The 24,433-nt window shown below is 43.1% G+C and overlaps 1 protein-coding gene across 1 annotated transcript in view; it reads right to left on the bottom strand.

Annotated features, from left to right (window-relative positions):
- Nucleotides 1–24,433, bottom strand: part of Ccdc146 (coiled-coil domain containing 146) — a 113,087-nt gene that overhangs the window by 9,812 nt on the left and 78,842 nt on the right. The window contains exons 5-12 of the mRNA XM_021650484.2: nucleotides 20,184–20,241; nucleotides 17,558–17,734; nucleotides 15,987–16,060; nucleotides 14,495–14,722; nucleotides 13,273–13,459; nucleotides 4,042–4,137; nucleotides 3,095–3,265; nucleotides 15–103 (exon numbers count right to left, since the gene is read on the bottom strand). Coding sequence (XP_021506159.1) covers nucleotides 15–103; nucleotides 3,095–3,265; nucleotides 4,042–4,137; nucleotides 13,273–13,459; nucleotides 14,495–14,722; nucleotides 15,987–16,060; nucleotides 17,558–17,734; nucleotides 20,184–20,241 — 1,080 coding nt within the window. The remainder of the gene's footprint in view (nucleotides 1–14; nucleotides 104–3,094; nucleotides 3,266–4,041; nucleotides 4,138–13,272; nucleotides 13,460–14,494; nucleotides 14,723–15,986; nucleotides 16,061–17,557; nucleotides 17,735–20,183; nucleotides 20,242–24,433) is intronic.

The raw sequence follows: 24,433 nt of genomic DNA, 5'->3' as shown, positions 1-24,433 counted from the left end.
CCAAATTCTTTTACCTCCGATGAACTTCACGTTTTCTCTTCTTGTATAGCTTGATTTCAAGATCCCTTGACCTGATTTCCTTAAGGACAGCGGAATATTTATTCTGAAATGTAAAATTTATGTGTGAAGTAAAGAAAAACAACCAGAGAGCTCGGTGTGACGGCTCATGTCTGTAATTCCAACATCTGGGAAACTGAGGCAGTAGGCTTGCAATGAATTCAGGATCAGCCTGTGACATACAGTAAGACCCTATCTCAACAACAACAACAACAACAAAAAACACGAGATAAGAGTACCCCCACTGAACATCACTCCATTCCTGTCTGCCAGTTCTCCCTAACCTGCTAGATTGTACAGATGAGGAGAACAAGAGAGCTGAGAGCTGCCTGGCCAGCTCAAGTGATTCCCATTGACGAGGACAGAGGAAAGAAGTAGAGAGGGTAAAAGAGCCTCCACAGACAGGGTGGGCAGACTTGGGGATGACTACTGAGGACAGAGTAACTCCAGCCCACCCTGCTTGGCCAGGCGAGCATGGTGCCCACAGGGGTCAATGAGGATTTACAGGAAGTTTTGACAAATGTCCCGAGAGACTGAAGCAATCGTTTGAAGGTGCAGTTGTCCTTTTGTTTGGTGGGTGCATTTTCCTTTGAAGCAGGCACCATGCTGAGACCAGGTATGAAGCTGTATGTAAATACATTAAGAAGAAAGTAGCTATACCTTCATAAATCATATATACATATGTATATATATGCTATAGGTATGTATGCATATATGTACACACACATATATGAAGTGTTGAATGTACTAGTGATGTAAGGATCTTTGGCGGATCCTTACTCTGGGATAGGAAGCATTCGGAGATAGAGTATCTGCTGGTAAGATTCCGGGAGAGGGGGTGCAGTTTCAATCACCCCATCAGAGGTAGCCAGGGCAAAGTCATATGACCTAGCAATGCCAAGGCAGTATGGATAGCCCGTGATTTTATTCTGTGTAACTTTCAGTGAAAACGGGGGTCAACAAGCTAACGCTCGGGTGACTGTACATGCAGAGAATAAAACAGGGGCAGGATGAAGCATCACCTGGACTGTCTTGGATTTAGGCTGTCTTGAGTGTGACAGCAGTCAACATGAAGCCCACCGCAGCCACCTTATATCTTTTTTTTCATGTTTTTGTTTGTTTGTTTTTTGAGAAAGGGTTTCTCTGTGTAATGAGCTCTAACTGCCCTGGACTCGCTTTGTAGGCCAGGCTGGCCTCGAACTCACAGAGCTCTACCTGCCTCTGCCTCCCAAGTGCTGGGATTAAAGGCGTGCACCGCCACACTGGCTAGTTTATATATATATTTTAAAAGATATAGATATGACATAAAATAATAAGATTAAATGCCTTCTTGTGAAAATACTATAACTATAACTATAACTATAACTATAACTATAACTAATGATGCAAAGAGTAATTCCCAAAACTGGAACACTCAAGGGACAAACTATTTTTCCCTTATAATTTCCCTATCTTAAAAGGAAGAAATGCCTTATGCTTTATTATGAATTAGCCCCTGTAGTAATGAAGCTCGGTTTATGCAGACTGGCCACGCATAGATAGCGTAAGTATCCCATACTGGGATCTATCAGAATTCGCCTATTTTGTAAGACAGACCAGTTCTTTTATGGCAGATGTAAAATTCCTGGAGAGAGAAGCAGGGGAGATTTAAACTAGGACTTCTCCTGGGAGTGGACTCTTCCAAGACAACAGGTGCTTCTGAAAACGCTCTTCTGGGCTTGCCCCACCTGGACCCCGACTTTGGTAGCAACGACCTCACACCTCAGCTGCTCATCTTAGTCATCCTCTCTTCTTCAGCTTCATTTCTTTCCTGTTCTTCAGAGGCTACAATCGATTTCATCTGTTTTCTGTGAGCCCAATTATCCCATGGTTTCGGTGGGCTTTTGCAATGGAAATCAGACTGTTTACGGTGGATTGAATGACCCTCACCATCTGCCCTTGTCTGCTACTGCTTCATTTGACATCCCTTCCCTTCTCCCTCTGCCAATTATGCTAGTTTCTCATTTTTCAGGTGTGAATGTGTCTAATTAATCAGCGAAAAAAGTGTCTGAAGAGCGGCCTAATTGCTGGGGGTCTGTGTGGCTAAAGCTTTCTCCTCCCTTCTTTGCTATAGAATCTGTGTCATCTCAATGCCCATCAATGCTGTGTAATGTGGGGAATGAGAAAATAAATCCCATCTCCATGTAAGCACTGAGAACAAGAACAAAGTTTACACTTATGAACAGCCATTGCCTAGGTCACATGACCTTCTACTTTATTCATAGTTCACATCATATTTTTTTAAAGTTATTATTATTATTGAAACACAATCTCACTATGTCTTTCAGGCTAAACTTTAACTTCTTGTCTTTCCATGCCTACTGCCTCTTGATTGCACATCATACGTGCATACTTTTGTTGGTTGTTTGGCAAGAGATCAAAGCCCGCCCAGGCAAGCAATCTAGCACTGAACTGTATCATGGCCTTTATCTACTTTTAACAAAGAACCTCTAGACACAATCCTTCTGTGGAATAACTGATGCCAGTGTTAAAATGTTGGCTACTACTCCAGGGGGTTTTGTTTTGCGATGTTGCTTGTGGTGTTTTCTAGGAGTCTGGGGAAATCATAGGATGAAGCCGTAGCTGAAAGCATCCTGTACTGGTCCGTATGATGCTCTTGAATTGTCCCAGGACCAGTCACAGTGGGATCTGTGGCTCTGTGAGTTTCCGATCCTCTCTGTGGCCTATGTACCTTGGCAACCTTGTCACTGGTGACACTTAACTTCATTCTTATAGAATTTGCCATCTGTTTAGACCCTCTGATCATTGGGACTGAATTTTTAATTTTAACTTCTAAACTGATAACTACTGATAACTAAATACTGGCTTTGCTGTTATGGTTGTTCTTGGTGTATGATTGAGTGTCCTTTAGGAAAATTTTATAGGCACAGAATTTGAAGGAAATTTGGCATTACCACTTTCTAACTAATGGTGCATTAAAGTGAGGCCCCTTTGAGCCCGTGTGTTAGTTAACAAACGGTTATAACAAAGCAGTTACCTGGGCTTTCAGGAAATCCTTAGACTTTTGTTCCTTTTCCTCAAGTTTGATTTGAGTCATTCGTGCAAGGCTGAGTACCACATCTCGCAAATGGTCTTGCTCCTTCAAGAGCTTGTTTTCCTCAGCAATCTGCTGCTCTACCAGCTTCGTCTCTGCCTCTGATATGGATCTCTTTTGAGAAGAACAGGATTAATACTCGCTTGCCGAAGGAGCACAGCAAAGTCAGCACATAGAACTGTCTTTTCCTTTCATGTTCATTAACAGACAGAGCAAAGTCACCAAATCTCTGTTCCAGAGATTTTCTTTTATGAAGGATGTGAACTAGTGGGTGAGCAGAGCAATCTTTTCCTTAGTGTGTTTTTAAATGACTAGAAGACGTTTGGAAATATGTTTTAAAATACTTCAGTAGTAGCTTGAATGACAAAAGTTTGCAAACTTGAAATAGATATTGATGAAACAAGGTTGACCTTTAATGAGACCAACAGCCCTTTTATTTGGGAAATCTTAATAGCCTGTAAAAGGTTTGTCATTTCAAGCACTTTTTCCCCCCTAGGAAAAACTTTCAGATGAGGATGGTGTGTGCATGTACTCAGTGGTAGACCACTTAGCTAGCATGGCTGAGGCCCTGCATTTCATCTTCAGTAAACCTCCCGCATAAAAAGAAATGGGCCCACTGCAAGCAAGACGATACTTTAACAATGCATGTTTACTTTATAAATTAATGCATATTATATGTACAATTATTACGAAGATGAATGGGTTCCACTGTGGCATTTCCACGTACACACACATCATTATTTGGTAGGATCCACCTTCCCAGATGCACCCCCTCCCCAGCCCTTCCCATCTGCTAGCATTCTCTTTTGGATGTGGCTTTGGAGAGCATTTTTGAAACACAACCTTGCATTCACTCTGGGATAAAAGTATAAATGAGTGCCCATACTAACCTGCTGCATCAGATTCCTCTTCGCTAGCTCAACTTCCTTTTGGAGTTCTCTCCTTCGCTCGGGTAATAAAAGGAGGTCTTTAGGGATAGCTTCAATCTGGAAATCAAAACAGGTGCTATTATGAAAACAATGTCCGTGATCATGGCGTCAACTGCATCACGTACGTTTTGAAAATGACAGACAAATCGTGATTTCTGATCTTACAGTGATTTCTATTCTGATTATTCTTTTTTAAAAAAAGATATCTTTATTATTTATATAGTTTTCTGCCAGCATGTGCCTGTGACCCAGAAGAGGGCACCAGATATCACTATAGATCGTTATGAACCACCATGTGGTTGCTGGGAATTGAACTCAGGACCTTTGGAAGAGCAGCTAGTGTTCTTAACCTCTGAGCCATCTCTCTAGTCCCTGGTTATTCTTTATAAAGTCAGTGCAAAGTAAAATATGAAGATCTACCAAAAGCACGTGATTCATTAACTACAATTGTTTTACCTTTTCTAAGTAAATCTTAATATCTAGCATTTACTGAGCATTGCTTAAATGCACTGCAGTGGTCTGAGGGCTTAGATGCATGATCTTATTCACTCCTCACAAATGCCATGAGGCATTCAGCTGTTCAGAAGTTGAGAGTGACATATGGACTTCCTCAGTGGTTCGTGCAGGCATGAACACAGGCAGCCAGCCAGAGAGCCCATGCATGATCTCTCCCTTACACCCTGCTGCCTCTTGAATTCATGATTTAGGAACTGAGGACCCTGCATATGCTTGGCTAATTCATGTGAGGGTGATCATAATTATCAAGTCTATGTTCCTTGATGAAAACACATAGGCCAAAGAAAACTGGTTATTTGTTAACCGTGAGTATAACTTGCTACTTAAATGTGATAGTTTGATGAGCAAATGGAATATTCTTTAAAGATAAAGCTCCTTAATCTTTTTGGTGAAACCGACATTTTTGCCATTATACTTACTTTGCTGCATTAATTATACTTTTTGTCTTGTATTAAAGTATTTTGGGGCAAGTATTTAATAAGGAATCACATAGTAGCTAATGAGGTAAGAGGCAGGTCCAACACTGTGAGGCTTCACCTTGGGATGATAATAGCCTACCCAACTTTGGACCTCATTATGGAAGGCGAATGAGTCCAACCTGATGTGGCTCTTTTCCACCAGTGACAACATACTTTGGGTCACCAAGCTTGTACGCTAGCCAGTGCGCACAGCAGGAAGGGAAGGCCATCTTGTTCCGTGGCTTAAAGGTCACCTGGTGGGATCTTTCTGATGCTCAAGATTCTCTTATGAAGTAGCTCAAGGGTATTTTTGGGCACCCTGTCCATCATCTGCACCCTCAGGTGCCCGATGCTTCTCGGTTCTCACCTACAATCAATGGACAGCTAACTGTCAAGAGGCACAGACACGGTCTTGTGAAATTCATACAATAATATGAATATGCACATTCATGCTGCTGATGAACGGGTGAGCACTATGACATATCAAGGCAAAGTGGAAGCTCGTGAAGCCTTGAGTGGGCACGGCGAGACATCCAGGAGGAAGAGCGCCATCTCTCTGGCGTGGGATAGAGAGGTAAGCCAGCATGCCTGAAACCAGCATCACCTGCTGCAGGTGGGCCCAGAACGGGTTCTTCTCCATGCTCTACTCCCAGGGCTGGACAGCTCGGCTCTGAGGCCACCTGGGACTAAGAAAGCTTGTGAACAAAAGCAACAGAAAAACCACAAATGCTTACTGAATTGGTCAACTAAAAGCTCTCAGCTCTTTTTCTTGGTTTGAAGTCTTAGACGCTTTCATTCTTTCCACTGTTTTGGAGTATACACATTATCATGAACTGTACTTCATTTTGATTTTTGGCTTGTGCTCTTCCAACACAATATACATGTGTGTGTGTGTATGTTTATTTTCTTCACTGACCATTTCATACATGTATGTGGCATTCTGGTTAAATCCTCTATAAAGCTTGGTTCTCTAGTTTCTGCAGACTTGCATATACATGGCTTGTGAAAAGGGTTAATAAGATGAGCAGTTGGTAGCAGAGTCTCATCTAGCAGAAGCTAGGGGTTATCAGCTTTGACCCTATTAGCTGGACTTCATTGTTGTTCCAAGTTGCACGTTGTCTAGGAGTCCTCAGACTTCGTTGCCACAGGGTGAGGGTGACTGTGTGAGCCAGGGAAATGGGAAGACTCCTGAATAGGGCTCCCGGGAAAGTAAACTACTTACGTGTCAAAAGACTGAGCATGGCAAACCAAACCTAGAGAAGTCAAATGCCACATGTTCGCGCTCATCTGTAGCTTCTCTCATCTAGCTCATCATCTTTAGACATGGGTGTGTAACTTGGAGCAAGCACAGTTATCAGGAAAGTAAAAAAAAAAAAAAAAAAGGCCAAGGTGCCAGGAGTCTAGAGGGGGCAATAGTAGGACACACTTGCTGTGAAGGGGGAAATGGGAAAAACTGGTGGAAACCACTGACTTGGGAATGGAGCAACACAGAAAGGGAAGGATACATGGCACTAATTATGTCTGAAAAGCCATAAGGAATAATAGTATTTTATAATATTACATATCATATATAAGTGTGTGTGTTTATTGAAGTTATAGCACTTGGGGGTGATAATGTTCCATCTCAAAAAACTATCTAGAAAAACCCCAGTGTCAAGCATGACAGTCAGAGGAGTCCAAGAGATTCCCCCCAAAACAATGTAGGCCAACACTGTTGCCCTCGGTTGCCTTTCAGGAAAAGAAGGTGACACCCTGTTGTTGAGGACCACACACACTCTGGACACAGGACTTGGAGAAATCAAGCTGGACATGACCTGGAGCCCTCCCTTTTGAGGATGAGCTCTCATAGCAACAAAGGGAGCTGTAAAAGCTGCCAAAGAAGAAAAGCAATTAATAGTCTTATGTAGCTGTAATGCCTGTGAACCACGACAATGACCAGAATGTCAGGATATTCTGAAAGATATGATGGTGGTACTCGCCTCCAAGAGTGGTCACAGCCACCTGGCTGGACCTAAAACCCCCAATAGGAGGGAATTCATGCCTGGTGTTATAAACAGACGATTACTTGTGACTGATGAGTTACCAAATCTAGAGGAAACCTACTGCCACCCCTTTCCTAAGTCAGGAACTTTTTTTTTTTTTAAATTCTATTTTATTAATTTTTTTTACAATTTATTTATTACATATCCCAATTGAAGCCCCCTCCCTCAACTCCTCCCAGTCCCACCCACCCTCCCTCTTCTCCCTTATTCCCTTCCCTAGTCCACTGAAAGGGGGAGTTCTCTGCCATCTGCCCATAGCTTATCAAATCTCATCAGGATTGCCTGGATCTTCTTTCTCTGTGGCCTGGTAAGGTCACATCACCAGGGGTGAGTGATCAAAGAGCAGGCAACTGAGTTCATAACAGAGGTAGCCCCTGCTCCCTTTACTCGGGAACCCACATGGAGACTGAGCTGCCAATCAGCTACATCTGAGCAGAGGTTCTAGGTCCTTTCCACGCATGGTTCTTGGTTGGTGCATCAGGACCCTCTGAGCTTAGGTTTTTTAGCTTTGTTGGTCTCCTTGTGGGGCTCCTGTTCCCTCTGTGTCCATCTATCCCCACCCTCTTCTTTCATAAGACTCACTGCGCTCTGCCCAAAATTTGGTTATGAGTCTCAGCATCTGTTGTGATCCCTGGTTGGGTGAATCCTTTCAGAGGACCCTCTATACTAGGCTCCTGTCCTTTTCTCTCTCTTCTACCACTTCAGGTGTCTATCTAAGACAGGTACATCTAAAAAGATTTTTTTTTTTAAAGAGGCTACAAAGAAGAGGGAAGAGGGAAGAGAAAGGAAGGCCGGGGGAGTTAAAAGAGAGTGTGGGAATGAATACGGCTAAAATACATTGCAAATTCTTGAAGAAGTAATAAAAATATTATATTTATAAAAAAGACACAGCCATCCAAGCTGGTTATCATCTTGTGGAATGATCATCTTGTGACCATCAAGAAGAAATATAGCAAAGATGGTCAAGAGAGAGCTACAAGAATTCTGGACTTCTTGTGATGTGAAATTTCTTGATGTACCCATGTCTGGACTTTTTAATTATGTGAATAAAATGTTCCCTTGTCTAGTAAAGCTACACCAACTTTCTGTTACTCATTGAAACCAAGTTGCAAACCTAACTGATGTCTTTTGGAAGGAAATCTTCCAACAGTCATCTGCAAAACATGCTAGAGTTGTGCTGAAATCGCCACTGTGGTGGCAGAAAAATGTCTATCAAAGTTCTAATTATGGGATCAAAGGTGACTTAAAGGTGACTTTCGATTAATTTTGAGTCCTAAATTGCATATGTCATCGAGTTTTATACGATTGTGTATGTTTAGTCCTTAGATTTGGTTTTTATTTCATGGTTTTAAAATGCACTCATTGTAGCCATACAGTAGACATACGTAAAATAATTAAAGAAAATGATCCTTCCTGCTCCAGCCTCACTACCAGCACTGCCCCCTAGAAGGTAATGTTATTGACTGGGCAATGTTCTTCCAGATATTTTCACTGCATGAGAAGCCGGCCATAATCACTGTAAAAGTTCGGGCGTTAGACACTATTCTCTTGCAGTAAACATCCTAGTTGAGATCAATGAACTTCAGCATAAAGTGTAATAGTTGCATATTTACCTGAAATCTTTGCAACGTTTTTGAGACTCTGTCTGGAATTTGTGGGAGGGTCTTGCTGTAAATCAGAGACCACGGGGAATCAGATGACTAAATAAAGGCTAAAGACTAGCCTGAGCTTCATGCTTACCTTTTACACCTTCTCTTCTCCTTTTTGGTTTGAATGAAATGTCCAGTGGGAAGGACTGGCCTGACAGTCCCTACTTCCAAGTACTGCCAGAAAATAAATGTTACTGACACTGTAGTAATAGGGCTTGAAGCCAGTGAGAGATGAATATTCTGATGCATTTAAATTGCTTTGAGTCTTACATCCTATGGGTGCCATAGGTTGTAACAAATAGCTTTTTATTTTTAAGAACCCAACAAGTTGAGTATTCCACTGCAAACCCCACTAATGAAGAGCCTTTCCTCATGTTTTGTGCATAATCACATCAATGTTATGAAAAGTCTTACCACTAGAAGACAGTTCCCAGTTAGCTTTACAGTACCATGCTTTGAGATATGAGCAGAGAGCCTAGCATCATCATACATTGGAGGGTGGTTTCAGTGAGAATGAGACAAAACAAACAAAATGAGAGAAAAAAAAAACCACAAACAACAAAATCCAGGAAAAGGTAATTTGAAGAAAATACAGTACATTTAGGAAGAAGGAGTTATCATTAATATCTTTGGTGAGCTAATAGAAGAAAGGAAATGTGAGTAGTAATGCTACAGAAAATGAGCTAGAGCTGGTCATGGTGGTTCTTGCTGGCAATCCCAGAACTTGGGAGGCTGACCCAGCAAGGTCACTAGTTTAAGACCAGGTCTGACCACACACTGAAACTCTGTCTCAGAAAAGAAAAGAAGAGAAGAGAAAAGAAAAGAATAATCCTATAGAAAAGAAACCTCCAGGGCTAGCTTTTAGTTCAACATATAAAATGCTTGTCTAGCATGTGTGAAGCCCTAAGTTCAATACCAAGTGCTGAAAACAACAACAAAGGAGTCACTCAGGGAACAAAAAGAGTTCATGAGAAGATTTGTTATGATAGCAGGATGAAAGAGAAGAGCCAGAGAGAAAAGTTGAGGCAATCTACCTTGTAGCAAATCAAAATGACAAACATTTTGAGGATGCAAGAGAAGTGGAAAGAAACTAGACTAGAACTCTTTCAAAAGGTCTAACGTTTACAAAAGAAAGTCCCCAGGAATGATAGAGCAGAGAAAATGGAGGGGATAAAATCAAAGATATCGTTGAAGATGATTGAACTGAATCTACTGAGCCTCTAAGAATAAAGATAATAGATTTACTTGTGAGATTATCATTGCAAAGTGTAAAAATTCTCGAGGAAAAGAAAAGAACCCATATGCTTCCAACACGAAAAAGAAAAAGGTGTAAAACAAAGGACTGAGAATCGTGACATCAAACTCTCTTCAATAGTGACTCAACAAGTCAGAAGACAATGGATCAATGCCTTGGTATGAAGGCAATTACTTCTGACCTAAGAGTCCACATTCAGTTAAATATTAATTGTGTATGCTACTGGTGAAGGCAAAACATCTTTCCACTATACATTCTCTGACACACAAGTTATTTCCCACCCTCCTTTTCTTAAGAAACTATTAGAAATCATGCTTTCCCCACACATAGGGAGTGATCCAAGAGAGACAGAGCAATGCATGGAATAAGAGATCCAAGACAGAGGAGAGGACAGGGACATCGCAGAGGTGATGCAGTAAGGCTTCCAACATGACTGCGGGACAGGCAGTACTGAAAGAAAGCAGACCAGTCTGTAAAGACTAGAGGCTGCAGCAGAGAGGCGGCCATCTCTACACCAGAGCGGCCTACCACTCACGGCTGGGCCTTAGTGCTCTGTTCAACGTCTACAATTTCACAGAACATCGACTTCAGACAAAGCCACTCTGTGATTTTGATGGAACAAGATGAAAGCAAGACCACTCTATAATTGTATTTTAATACAAACCAAAAAAAAAAAAAAGAAAGAAAGAAAGAAAATTGCCCAAGCCACAAAAAATGCTATATATTCTCCACTTACAACCATCTCAGCCAATTACTGCCTTCCTCCATCTAGTCTTTTCTTTTTCAATTACTAACTATCACTTGTTAGGACAACCAGTCAGAATTACTCTCATTTCCTGGCAACAGGCAAAATCATGACAGAGTCTGCTTCCCCAACATATACCACAAGGCCAGATGCTCTAAGTCCTTTCCAGTGCCTTCTGCTGAGACTTCCAGAGCTCCTTCTCCTTTGTGGAATTGTAAAATAAACACAACTTTATTCAACTGTTGGGGTGTTTCTTTGGTTGCTGGTTAGAGGTCATTGGCAAGGATTAAAAGCAATTTCTTCAAGATATTAAATGAATAGACTTTCAAACGTGTTTCAGTTATTGAGGATGTGAGCAGCTGAGGAGAGTTTCAAGTTAAACTAGTGAGAACATGGAAAGCACACAAATGCAAATCAGGATGTTCATAAAGCCCCAGAAATGTACAATGTGTAGATGAGTTAATGGTGCACTCAGTATCTGACCCAGGTTTATGGAGCGTCAACCTGTTCATAGCAGTGTAACCACCAAATTCTGAAGTATCTGAAATTACACGAGAATATTTGGTGCATAGAGGGGCAAAAATATGTGTGGTATGAATAGGTACCTAAAGAACATCATCAAATCCTTGTCTTTTACAGTAAAAAATGATCAGATCAGTTGCCAAAACTGATTCTGTATCCAATTAAACTTTATTTATCTATGCTTCTCATGAGGAGACAATATTTTCTGGCACACATTTTCTGACACACAAGTTGTTTTTCACTCTCATTTTCTCAGGGACCTACTAGAAGGCCTGCTTTCCCCCAATCTGGCAGCTGGACTATAAGCATGTTGCATGAAGAGATGGTGAAAGATTCAGCTGAAGCAAGAGCACTGGATTAAGAAGATGACTTGCTTAGGGACAGGGGCTTCTTTCCTTCTGAGTGTGGGTACTCAGCGTTCCAACCTAACGTTCAGATGTGCTGTGTTCTAGGCTAAGGAGTATCTTGTATTTAGCCAACCTTTCAGTAAGAACAACTTGCAAAGTGACATAAAAGCACGTCTGAAGGAATTAGATTTACAAAGGTAAAGGCAGTGAAGGCCTTCAAAGGCTCTAGCTCCATCTGGGAACAATCAAGAGTGTTAGTTCTCACTGGGCCCAGGTAGGACAGTGATGACTGTTCTACTCTTCACGGTAAACATCAGAAGGAGAAGAACAGTGCAAACCCAGTACTGAGTGACCACAGTGTGAAACCAGAACAGTGAACACTGCTAAATCAAAAAGAAGAGATAAAGGAGAGAAAATAGAACATAAGCAAATCGGACAAAGAAACCGCTATTGTATGACCATACTTCAAAAGTCCACCCACAATTGTATTACATGTTAATATTTGAGCGAAACACAAAAATGAAAAGGTGTTATCTTCTCTGGACAGGTTTTAAAAGTATCTGTTGTGGATGAGACACACATAAATACGGACACAGACTGAAAGGAAATGGATTCCCAGAACTGGAGCTGTGGGTGGTTGTGGACCACCATGTGGGTAGTGGGAATCAACCCCTTCTCCCCTTACCCTGTGGAAGAACAGCAGTGTTCTTAACCACTGAGCCATCATTCCTTGAGCGCAGCGATGAGACTTCTGTGGTTCAGCATTCTGTGGTTGCTGCCACCTTACAGCACTCCCATGTCATAACATCTGTCCACAATTACCACAGGTGGGGGAAAGAGACAAAAGGCCTCCTGCTGGCAACGGAATATCTTGTCACTTCGTCCCACAATCCACTGGCCTTCACTAGTTACGTGACTTCTTATATGCAAAGGACAAGCAATGTAAACTTTCTATGAACCCAGGAGAAGAGAGCTAGATGGAGGCGAGACTCAGGCATGTCTACAAGTGTTAGAAATACTTGCTTACTTCTGAGGTCGTGAGCGGCCCCAAGGTTCTGGAACATGACAATCATGAAGAGAATGGCTCTGTGTAAACCAGCTGTCTCATCTCAGAAACCTCATCCTGTTTTCACCAAAGAATGCATCGACAGAGTCTTCAGCATTGGGCGGAAGCCCTCGGAAGGACCTGCTGCCTTTCCACGAACAGGGGCTCATTCAGTACAGCGCATGCTGTCTGAGAGAAGCGAGACCCACAGACAGCCGGGGCCAACCCCTGGGAACAGAGCTCGTCAGATGATACACTATTATTTCAAGCATTCTCTGACCAGTCTTCCCATTTCACCGGCTCACACGTTTCCCTGGCTATACAGTCACCCTCATCCTGTGGCAAAGAAGTCTGAGGACTCCTAGATCCTTGCAACCTGGAAAAACAATGAAGTCCAGCAGATGAGGTCAAAGTCTAGCCTCTGCTAGATGACACTCTGCTGCCAAATGCTCGTCTTATTAACCTTTTCAAAAAGCCACGTGTGAACTATTCTGCATTTACAGAATGCAGTGTAAATTGCAATGCATTCACACACACAATATACGCATATACTCATGTACATACATATACATATGGACGTATAAAAGCTGAGATGGCACATTTCCACACCCACCTCCAGGAGAAGCCTTTGATTCATCGCTTGTGTCTGAGTGAGTGCCTCCAAGGACACTTTCAGGAGCTGCTCCGTCTTTTTCAGATTCCGGATATCTCGCTCTTTCTCTCTCTGCTTACGAGAAAGTTCATCATGGTAGTTCTGCTTGTCAAGGAGGCAGTTCCGTAGATTGATATCCAAGATTCCTCTGTTCAGGTCAAGGGCAAACACGAATGTGACTTGTCTTACACAGTTTTCTAAGCTTACCAAGGACAGAATGCTCAAGTATGCACACAGAACTTTTCTCAGATCATGACTACAAATTGTAAGTAATGTCCAGAGTGGCCAGTTTCATTTAAAAGTATCATCTTGTGAACTCCCCAAACATAATGATTGGGTCTCAAGTTTCCTTGATATTTTACTTAAAGGTAAAAAGTTGGGCTGAGAGTAAAAGTCGGTGGTCGAGCAATCGCCTACCCGGGAAAAGCCCCGGGTTCAACCTCTAGCACTTAAAAAAGGTCAGGGGCTAGGAGATTCTATAGTTGGTAAAGTGCTTGCCACACAAGCACAGGGTTTGAGCTGCCCCTGTACCCATGTAGCGAGCAGTGAGTGGCAGAACCCACGTGTAATCCTAGCACTAAGGGGGCTAACACAGCCAGCTCTCTGGAGCTTGCTGGCCAGTCAAGCCTAATCAGTGAGTCTAAGGTTCTAATGAGAGGCTGTCTCAAAAGATAAGGTAGGTGACACAGAGGTTGACCTCTGGTCTCTACAGACTGGGGAATACACATACATACGCCCATATACTCCACCACACACATACACACACACACACACACACACACACACACACTCACACTCAGAAGTAAAATGCTCCAGTATGGGATCACACCATGAAATCTCCCTCATCCAGAAAAAGTTGGGACCATGTCAGAAACATCACTCATTGATCAGCAAATCTCTGAATTACATAGCACATGTCAGTGATATATAATTGTCCATAAACTTACAGCAAACAATGGATTTTATTCTTAAATTTCAAACCACAGAATTGGGAAAAGTTACAATGAATGAACAGGAGAAGTACTTTGAAATGGTTTGTTGGTACATTTAATTAACGAAAAAATTGATTTAAAATTCTACAAGTTGCTACTGAACCAGCATACGATCAATTGACGATGTTTTCAATCTGCGAGACTTCACTGATTAAAATTTTGATGTCAGAACATGCAGAAATAAAGGTAACCTTTCAGCTAGCGAGGAAGCTTCGCTCTCTTTGGTTAATTCCAGCAGCTTAAGCAGTTGGCTATATTCCCGTTCTCTGACTTCGAGTAAGGCTCGCTTGCCCTCCACTTCCTTCATTAGGTCATCCTTCTCTTCCACGACAGCATTGGCTTTGTTTTCAATCTTCTTTAAAGATTCATTTAGCTCTTTGACTTCCTGTTCCAAGGTGCTGTTTTTCTTTTCCATCTCTCTGAAAGGAATACGCACACAACAGAGAGGTAAGAGGCTTATTTTGAGTCATGTGCTATCTGTACCTATTATTGGGCAAAACCACACTAAGTCAGAATTTCACTGATCTTAGAAGCTCGTGAAGGTCACAGGTAAAAGAGACTTGGATGTGTGATGATTAGCTTCCTTCATCAACTTGAATCATCTGGGAAGAGAGCTTCAGCGAGGAGACTGTCTACACTGAGTTGGGCCTCGGTGTGGAAGATTGTCTTAGGAAACAAAATTGATGTGGAAAGAGACAGCCCAATGTGCATGGCACCATTCTTTAGGCAGGCCAGCCGTAAATTGTGTAAGAGGGAAGAAGTGAAGCTGAGTACATGCTTTCGTTTCTGCTCTCGACAGTGGATACGTCATGATTAGCTGTCGGGAATTTTGGCCTTGATTTCCACATGATGATGGACTGTGGAATTGTAAAATGAGATAAACTGCTTTCTTCTCAGAGTTCTTTTCTGTCAGGGTATTTTATCACATTAAAAAAAAAATGAAGGGAAGCAGAGGCAGGTGGCTCTCTGTGAGTTCAAGGCTAGCCTGGTTTACAAGGTGAGTCGAGGACAGCCAGGGCTACACAGAGAAACCCTGTCTCGAAAAAAAAAATGCCAGAATGCCCCCGGGCATTTGCCCAGTCTCTTTTCTTCTCAGACCCTAACCGGTCACCTGTAGTTGCTGCTCCTGTCCTGGCTAGCTTCCTGGACCAGACATGACTTTCTTAACTTTGCTTCTGGTGATCTTGGGTTTCAGAATCATAACTGCTCCATTTTCCTACGTTCTTGTAAGAGCACTTACTAGATTAATCATATTGTTTTTCTAGAATATTTTTATATGCACTACTCTTGACTTTTGTCTTGATCATTGAAACCCTGAGAGTTTCTCAGTGACCACCACGTTCAGATCTACTCTGAATGAGGGTAAAATAAGTGCAAAGTGAGGAGCTGGTATCATTTGGGCTGCTGGCTGCCTGAACATCTTTCAGGGTCATGAGAGTTCAAACGGTTAATCACCAGCTCTGACCAAGTTGCTGCAGGTCTCTATGGAAATATGATGTATAAGTTGGAACAGAATTAATGATTCTCATTTGCTATGTTGTTAACTACCCAATGCGTAAAGCCCATATGGGACCAGGATCAGTTATTTCTAAGATTATAATTTCTAGATATTATAACATGTGGGCACATCATTTGGGAGATGGTGGCCTACGAGGGAGTCAGAATGAAAGTATTAGATCATACATTTTTTTGCGTGTCATTTTTTCTATCTCCTTTGCAATCTGCACAGGAACAGTTTGATGCTGGACCACCTCGTCCTAGTAAAGAAATACAGTCATGTTAAGTTATGTCATGAATTAAGCAAACTAAATGAGAGAAAATTAAGTTTTGTAGAATTCTTAACATGTATACTTTATTTCCTCTAGTGTTCACACTGGCCTCAGAAGGTCATTATAGTTGTTACTATCTCAAAAAGGAGGTGAAACCCATAGTTGTCCCACTAAGGTCCCCCCTTTTCCCTGGGATGGAAGAGGTGAAAGGAAGTATAGGGGAGACTGTGACCAGCAGCTAGCTGATGTAATGACATAGTACTCCATGCTCCTTGGCTTAGAAGAATAGCCCCTGGGATTCAATTCAAGATCTAGGGTTCTGTCTGGGGCCAGGCTGAGAGTGGAGTTGTGCAGCAGAAATGTCACCTAGCTCACAGTCTTCCCTATCTCTATCCTGCTTCCCCGGGAGCCATCTAAGGCATCTCTTTCATTAAGGACCTTAGATGCTGCTTCTAGGGAGCCCTGTCGACTGTGACAGGAGACATGAAAATGTTGCCAACAGTCGCCCGGCTCATAAGTGCAGGGCCAAGGTCAGAAGCTAAACCTGTAGGACCTCACGTTCCACCCACTACACATGTGAATGGAAGGTTCAGCTTTGGGATGGCATTAGGGGTGAGGAGAGAGACCCCTCTTATCTGAGGTGCTCAGTGAATGTTGAGACGTGGAAGCAAGCGTGAGGGTGGGAGTTAAACACAGCATTGACAGGGGGATGTGCTCCTCTGCAGGCTCTTGCTCAATCCTGGAGCAGAGCCATGCTTCACCAGGCTAAAGCTTAGCAAGTTCAGTAAAAAAGTTACAAGTGCTAGCTTCGGTATAAGCCCTTGGAAGAGATTCATGCATGTGATGGGCTCAAGGCTGAAGCTCCGTGAAGTTCTTGGCAAAAGAATCTCTTCTTAGTTCCTATCTCCCAGAGTAAGATGAGCATGGGGTGAGCTCTAAAATCTTAGGGTATCATAAGTATTTTCTAAGCCAATGAATTTGGGGAGATGTTCCCTAAATAACTCTAGGTACTTTAAATTTGTTTTGAGAATTATCATTTTTTTTCAAAATTCAGTTTAATTCAATTCATTATTTCCTAAAACGTTAATATGGGTTCAGTGTCACCTTTACAGCAAAAGGAAGAACAGAATCAAGCATACAAGGTTAAGGCAATGCAAACGGATACAAGAGGATTGAAGATTTGGTTCCTTTCAAGGAACCATGCGTGTTTGTGACACTCACTTCAAACGCTGGAGGCCAGCTTGCCAGGGCCAGGCCTTCCAATTAGGACAGGCCTGTCAAGCTTTCACAAGTCTTTCACAAACACCCTTGCACCCTTTAAGTTCCCAGAAGTTAGGTCGAATTTGACAGTCCTTCATGATGCTCAACCTTTCCTCTTGGGTGAGAGCGCTTTGGGTCACATGCAAGCGGCTAACCCCCTTCCCCCGCGCTCTTGTAGCCGCACAGACACGGTGCGAAAACATTCACGGGTTGTCCACAGCATACCTTTAGGCCAACCTGGTATTCCATCATATCGTCTAGCTCCTTCTGCTCCTTCAGCAATTGCTTCTGCTTAGCCGCCACGTCTTCGCGTAGGCTTTTGATTTCTAGTCTCTTCTGCATCACTTCCTTGCGTAGGTCTTCAGTGCTCTCTCGCAGCAGCTTCATCTTCTTCTCCATTTCCTTTAAGGGTCATGAAAGTTACCAGTGAGATAGTCCAGAGGTGAGCCAGGCTTGGGGGCACACACCTGTAAGACCCACACTCGGGAGGCAGAGGCAGGTGGAACTCTGAGAGTTCAAGGCCAGCCTGGACTACAAAGTGAGTCCAGGACAGCCAAGGCTACAACAGAGTAACACTGTCTGGAGAAAAAAAAAAAAAGAAAAAAAAGATAGTCCAGGTGAATGATTGTCAACTTAAAAACTAGACTAAAACGAATTACATTCACCACATTTGTTGCACAGGTTTGAAGACTCGTAAGTGATTCCCAGGAAGTTAAGGGGAACTTATATGTCTGAATCCTTTGGCCACAGCATGGCAATTATACCACATTAACCAACCACGTGACGGCTTTGAAGTATTTTTTTTTTTAAATCAAGTGATTCATATTTTATTCATTCATTTTCTGTGTTAGTTCTCAGTTCAGGCTAAAAAGCACTGTGAAAATGTGCATACTGTTTTCTTGTAGCTTTTAGATTTGACGAAGTCAAGGGCAAACAGTCTTTGAATGTCTGTCTTGTGGTTTACCCGAGTCAAACGCGGCTGCTAAGCGGAGGAGGCTCACGCATGCGCACAGTAGCACCCACGTTTGCTGACGTTCCCTCTGGGCGTCTCTTCCCCAGTGTCCTCTCTCAGGCTCACAGCGGATTGTGCTTCCTCTGCCCTTCTTATCTGCAGTGGGTTTGACTTCCAGATAAAGGCTTTCTTTATACTCAGAAAGGCTATCTGCTGATAAGGACCCAGTGCCTAGATTTATTAGTCTACTCTGAGTTTTCTTTGAGATTCCCATCTGCCAGAAACCTAAGTCTGTAACTAAAATTCAAATTGTAACTTCCCCACTGTGCTGTGTGTGTGTGTGTGTGTGTGTGTGTGTGTGTGTGTGTGTGAGCGTGCGCACGCTTGACCTTGTATATTGCAAATGGTGGTTAGACACTATCTGAGTTGCTTGTTTCGTTGAAATACTGTAACCAAAGAAATTAGGGAAGGCAGGGGTTATTTTGGTATAGTTGGCTGTGATAGGGAGGTCCTGGCAGCAGGAACCTGAGGTGCTTGCTCCTCCCCAGACAGGAAGTACAGAACAATGAATGCCAGAGCTTGGCTGGCATCCTCCTTTACGTTCAGTGCAGGACCTCAGCCCACGAATTGATGGCGCCCACAGTTAAGGATCGTGCCCCCGAGACTAAGCTCATCTAGATAATCACCCAAAAGGCTGCCGAGGCTAGCCTCCGAGGCAGGGCTAGGTCTTGTCAGGTTTACAATCACAGACGTGCTCATACAGAATTAACATCATCTTATAAATGCTCAACACGCTTATGAGCTGGCCATGGAATTACGCCGCTGACAACACATTGTGAAAATGCCATCCTGAAAGTGGAGGCACTGATTTCTGCTGTAGGTCTCAAAACGTGCCTGTCTGCAATGTGTCTTTGTCATTCTTTCCAGGCAGAGGGCAAGTCTACCTTCTACAGACATGGCCCTGTCCACTGATTTGACCAACTGAATATTACCAAAGATTACTCACACAGAAGCTTTGACTGTTCTTTCCAATTGTGATTTGCATGCCTTCAGGCTGGAAACCCTTCCGCTATCACGAGACCAGCTAGTGACATAGGACCTTACCCCAGCTAACGCGCCTGCTGTAGCTCACTCTACCCCAGGTAGACCAGCTCAGACCAAAGGAATGCAGAACTATAGTAGAAATTATTGATGTTTTAAGACACCAACTTTGAGATGACTTGTCATTTTGTCATTTTGAGTAAGGATGGCCCCTGTAGGCTCGTAGATTTGAATTCTTGGTCCCTAATTAGTGGGAGTCTTTGGGAAGGATTGGGAGGAGGTGTGTCACTGGGGGTGGGCTTTGAGGTTTTAAAAGCCCGTGCTGTTCCCAGGTAGCACACGCACGCTCTCTGTCTCTCCCTGCATTGCGTTTTGGGATCCATGTAAACTCTCAGCTCCACACATGTGGTGCTCCAGTGCCACACCCGTCTGCCTTCTGCCACCAGAGCCTCCACTCCCTGTGTAGCCATGAGCTCAAAATGAAATGCTTTCTTTTCTGTGTTGCCTCAGTCACCGTGTGACAGTGATGTTATCTTCCTTCTGACCAAAACTCTGAGGAGCTTGGAAAGCTCTGAGGGTAGCAACTACAGAGGAGATGTTTTTAAGTGACAAACACAGAAGTTTTTTTTATTTTCTTCTAGAAACGAAGCAGGCACTGTCTGACTAAACACAGCCTAGCATAGATGCCACCAAAGGAAGCCTACAGCCTGCCTCACTTGTACTCACGAGTATGCAGATCTCCCTTTGTGCGTCTGCAATGATTGTGGGTTTTTGGTGTTCCAAATGCTTCTCTGGGTGTGGTGTTATTTTTAAAGGGATGTTTGAATACAGCTGCATTGAATAAACGTTAATACTTACCCCTGGCTTGGGTATCTTCTCAAATTCCCTTAATATGAGAGCCTTTTCTTCCCATAGGCTGCCAAAAGAAAACATCACGTTTGACAAAAAGTACAAACGCGCCAGCTCTTTCTGTACCAGTGCCTTTCTGATTTCTCTCTCAGCACCATTCCCAGGCTTGTCTGCTCCTATCCTCGTGTCCTCTCTTGAGGATGGCTCTGACTCTCACGGGCTCACTTAAGTGTTCCCTCCCGCCTCGCGCTCCAGCAGCAGTGTGTGTACATGCCCAACACAGCGGCTCTGTCCTGGAGCAAGGGCATCCCTGTGGACTGAGGCTCTTTCCAGCCAGGCTCTGGGCCGTTCCCTCTCCACAGGGGTCTGCCCTAAATTACTCCCGGGGCCTTCGGAAGGATCTGCTTGCCTGCCTCCACCCTTGCCCCTGATAGTCAGCCTTCCTGTGTAACCTCCCTGCGATGGTTTTTAGCAAAGTAAAGACAATCCCAACCACTTTCCTGCTTCACAACATCTAGTTAAACCTGGACCAAGTTGAAACTCTGTGTCATCTGCTTGTCCAGGCTCACTGCTTGCCACCTTTGGTTCTGGCCAACTTGGTCTTCTTCCTAAATCAGTTCCAACCTCAGGCTCTCTGGCCTGCCTGATGCCTCTACCTGGCTTACTCTGGGTCACAGTACCAACTTTCCCCATCAGTCTTGTTTTACTCTTCTGTAGAATGCTCCTCCCTGCCTGGTATTTTGCTGTGTGTCATCTCCACAATGACAGAGACTCTGCTCTGTTTACACTGCACCTCCATTGCTCGAACAGGCTTGGCACTCAACAGTAGCAGGATTACACTGGATCACTCAGGTTGGTCTAGTTCTTCCTTTCATTATTTGAAATACATAATTTATATACTAAATGAGGGTAAGGAAGTACATATAGAAATATAGCTGCCCTTAGAATGACTGATTGCTTCACATTATTTATGGAAATCATGAAGGGGAGACCCTACAGATGTTCACAGCTGAGAAGAAGGTCATCCAAGAGCTCCCGAGTTTCACGTGACATTTGCATTCTTTGGGGATGGTATTACAGAGTGAGTCATAGGACACTGCAGAGAGAGTCATAGGTCATTGGAGCAGAAGAAACTTAGCAGAGATCCCTGGAACACGGACAGTCAAGGAAGGAAATAAGTGTTTCAGGTGAAAGATAAGCTTAGACCAGTGTTGGCTTTTCTCTGACACTGGCCTCAAGATCCGGTTATTCCCGGATACCCCATCCTTGTTTTGTCAACCTGCCTAGGACATTATACCTGGTTGGTTGATTAAAGGCCTATACCTGGGCAGAGCAGAATAAGGTAGGAGGGGCTAAGGTTCCCAGGCCTCAGAGGACAGAAGTATCATGGGAAAGAGGCAGATGGGAAGAGAGGAGGAAGGAGGACATCAGGATGCAGAGAAGTAATCATATGGGCGGAGAGGAAGGACTCCCATAATGACATGAAAAGGCTCAGATAGAGAATACAAGCAAGTATCTTGAGCTTATGGATGGAAGGTAGCCCAGATGAGGATGATTAATTTGGATGGCATTGGATGGGGGCTGGGAGGCAAATGCTGAGGTTACTGAGACAGCATGGGTAGAAATATCTGCCCAGACAAAGGCAATAATGCAATTATAAAATCAAACAGGTGTCTGTGTCTTATTTGTGATAGAGGGTTAAATAATGCCACTGCAATAATTATAAGGCTAATAATAAATGTTGTTTTTTTTTTAATTTACTACAAGAGACCAGGCACCAGGTTTGAATGAATGTTACATGGAGGTACTTGAGAACAATACTTTTCAACATTGTTATTATTCCAAATTATTAAAAACTATACAGGAAATCATGAGAACAGTAGGCATTCTTGTCTGTACTTCTGCCTCAGGGTTATTCAGCCAAAGGCAGACTCTGCCTTTAGCCCCTGCGACAAACACATTCTGTATCTGTCCTATCCTTTCTCCTTCCTGAATACAGACGAAGACTACATTTTATAGCTTCCCTTGCATTCGGACTGGGGACAATGAAAGGTGAATAGCACGTGTCTTCCCAGCCACTCTGAATGAAAGCCCATAGTTCGGGGGCTCTGTGACTTTCATTGAACTACGTCAGGACACAGACACATACTCTTATTTTATTTTTTTAAAGGTAGAGTTTCTCTATGTAACCCTGGCTGTCCTGGAACTTGCCACAGAAGCCAGGCTGACCTTGAACTCACAGAGCTCTTCCTCATGAGTGCTGGGATTGAAGCTATGTGCCAGCACACCAGGACAGAAACAGAAACACTCATGTCACTCAATGGCCATAGTAATAAGACTTACTCACTATTGCTGCATGGCATCACTAGAGACTGACTTTTTCTTTCTTTCTTCTTTCTTTCTTTCTTTCTTTCTTTCTTTCTTTCTTTCTTTCTCTCTCTTTATCTCTCTCTCTCTTTCTTTCTTTTTCCCCTTTCTGTTTCCACATTTCCAGTGATAAGCAACAACTTCCAAGTCAGTATCTCCAGCCTGGAATTTCTTTGGAATGCCACGTTTTCACATTTCAATTCTTGTTAAACAAAGCCAAGCTTTTCCAGTAAAAGCCCATTTGCTTTCCTCCAAAGCCTCCCATGTTCTGCTCCTTCTCTTTTCCAAGGGCACGGGCTTGGGAGTTACTCTTGAACCATCTCCACTTCTTGCCTCTTTCACAGGGTCGGTGCTGTTGCTATTGTCCCGTGGGATTCTAAGGCTCTGTTCGTTTTCATCTTTTCTCTCTGTTTTTTTCAGACAGGGTATTTTCTAGCTATCTTTTAGTCACTGACTTTTTCCCCCAGTCTTCTATTCATCTGTTGGTTGTTAAATTTTTTTAGTTACTGTATCTTTTTCAATTTTAAAATTCACACACAGACACCTGAGAGGTGTTCTAGTTGGCTGCCTCTAAGAATACGTATTTTGCGAATGGCTTTTGTAGTGAAGATTTGAATCAGCTCGAAACACTGAAACATCATTTGCAGATGTTCCGAGACTTCTGTTGTTTTCCATTAGTCTCGGTGTTTGTAGCTGTTTGTTGGCACACGCATGTAAAAGCTACTAGAAGATCTTTGTCACATAGTTCAAGAGCCTCCACCACGCAGTGTTGATATCTGTAGTCTCTTCTCAGGCAAGCTGAGGTTTGCCTGGTTCTTCGTGCATGAAAACTGTTGCGTTGCCATGTGATGGGACAAAGGGTGTTACTTGGGGTCCATGAAAACAGTTGATATGTGTGACTATAGTAGGCATGGTTCAGTTCAGGTCAGAAAAGCCAGCCAATCTGCCAACCGCTACAGTTTTAAGATTCATTTAATTTTCAGCACCTTTGCATTATGATTCGGAGCTTTCCTGTGACCACTTGGCTGGTTGCAAAGCTTTTGGCAAGCTGCGTGGGATCAGCTCTACAAATGTGCAGCTTGAGGGTGAGGCAGGAAGTTCAGGAGCAACTTGGTGGGTTTACGCTAACAAGCTCTTTCCCTGAACCCTCCTCAGAACTTTAGGAATACTCGCATTTCTCCATGTTGATCTTCAGAGTAATCTTGCAGGGGTTTTATCAGAGTCTGACCAACCTGGGAGAAATAAAACAGCCAACTCCAGTTGGCTCTGACTTTCTGTGTGAAAGCCGGAAAAATAAAATCCCAACTAGAATTGCCTAAGAGGGGATGGAGAGGAGGGAAAGGCAGCTGCAAAGCTCACAGTCTGGGCCCATCAGACTCAAACACTGAAGCCTGATCACAGGACTAGATGATGCTTCCCTTTCTCTAAATTTTACTATTGCCTTGCTGCAGCCCCATGATTGTCACTCCTTCCCCACGGTTTAGCATGTCTGGTCAGCAAGAAAACACACTTACAGCACCCAGAATGGACTATGGCAAAAGGATGCATGGATTACCAAGATCAATCGATGTTTAGAACAACTTTAATTACTAGATTAGGAATTCTACTTGATAAATAACACATAATGCAAGACTAGATGGATAATACAAGCAGAGAAGTGGAGAGTCAAGGGGAAAAAATGCTGGTGATCAAGAGCACTGTAACAAAAACAAAGAATGCCTGTTATGAGAGATTGGCAGAATGGACATGGCTAAGTAGGAACCACAGAGGTTGAGGATATCTCAATAGAAACCTCTAGGAGTCAAGAGAAAAGAGAAAAAGGATTGAAAAAACCTAATCCCAGAATATCAAAAGACTTTGGGGCAACTACAGAAGGCTTGATATATATATAA

This window comes from Meriones unguiculatus, chromosome 21, assembly GCF_030254825.1.
Source record: "Meriones unguiculatus strain TT.TT164.6M chromosome 21, Bangor_MerUng_6.1, whole genome shotgun sequence".
NCBI lineage: Eukaryota > Metazoa > Chordata > Mammalia > Rodentia > Muridae > Meriones > Meriones unguiculatus.
Note: the sequence above shows the minus strand (reverse complement) of the source record. Positions and strands in the feature narration are given on the sequence as shown.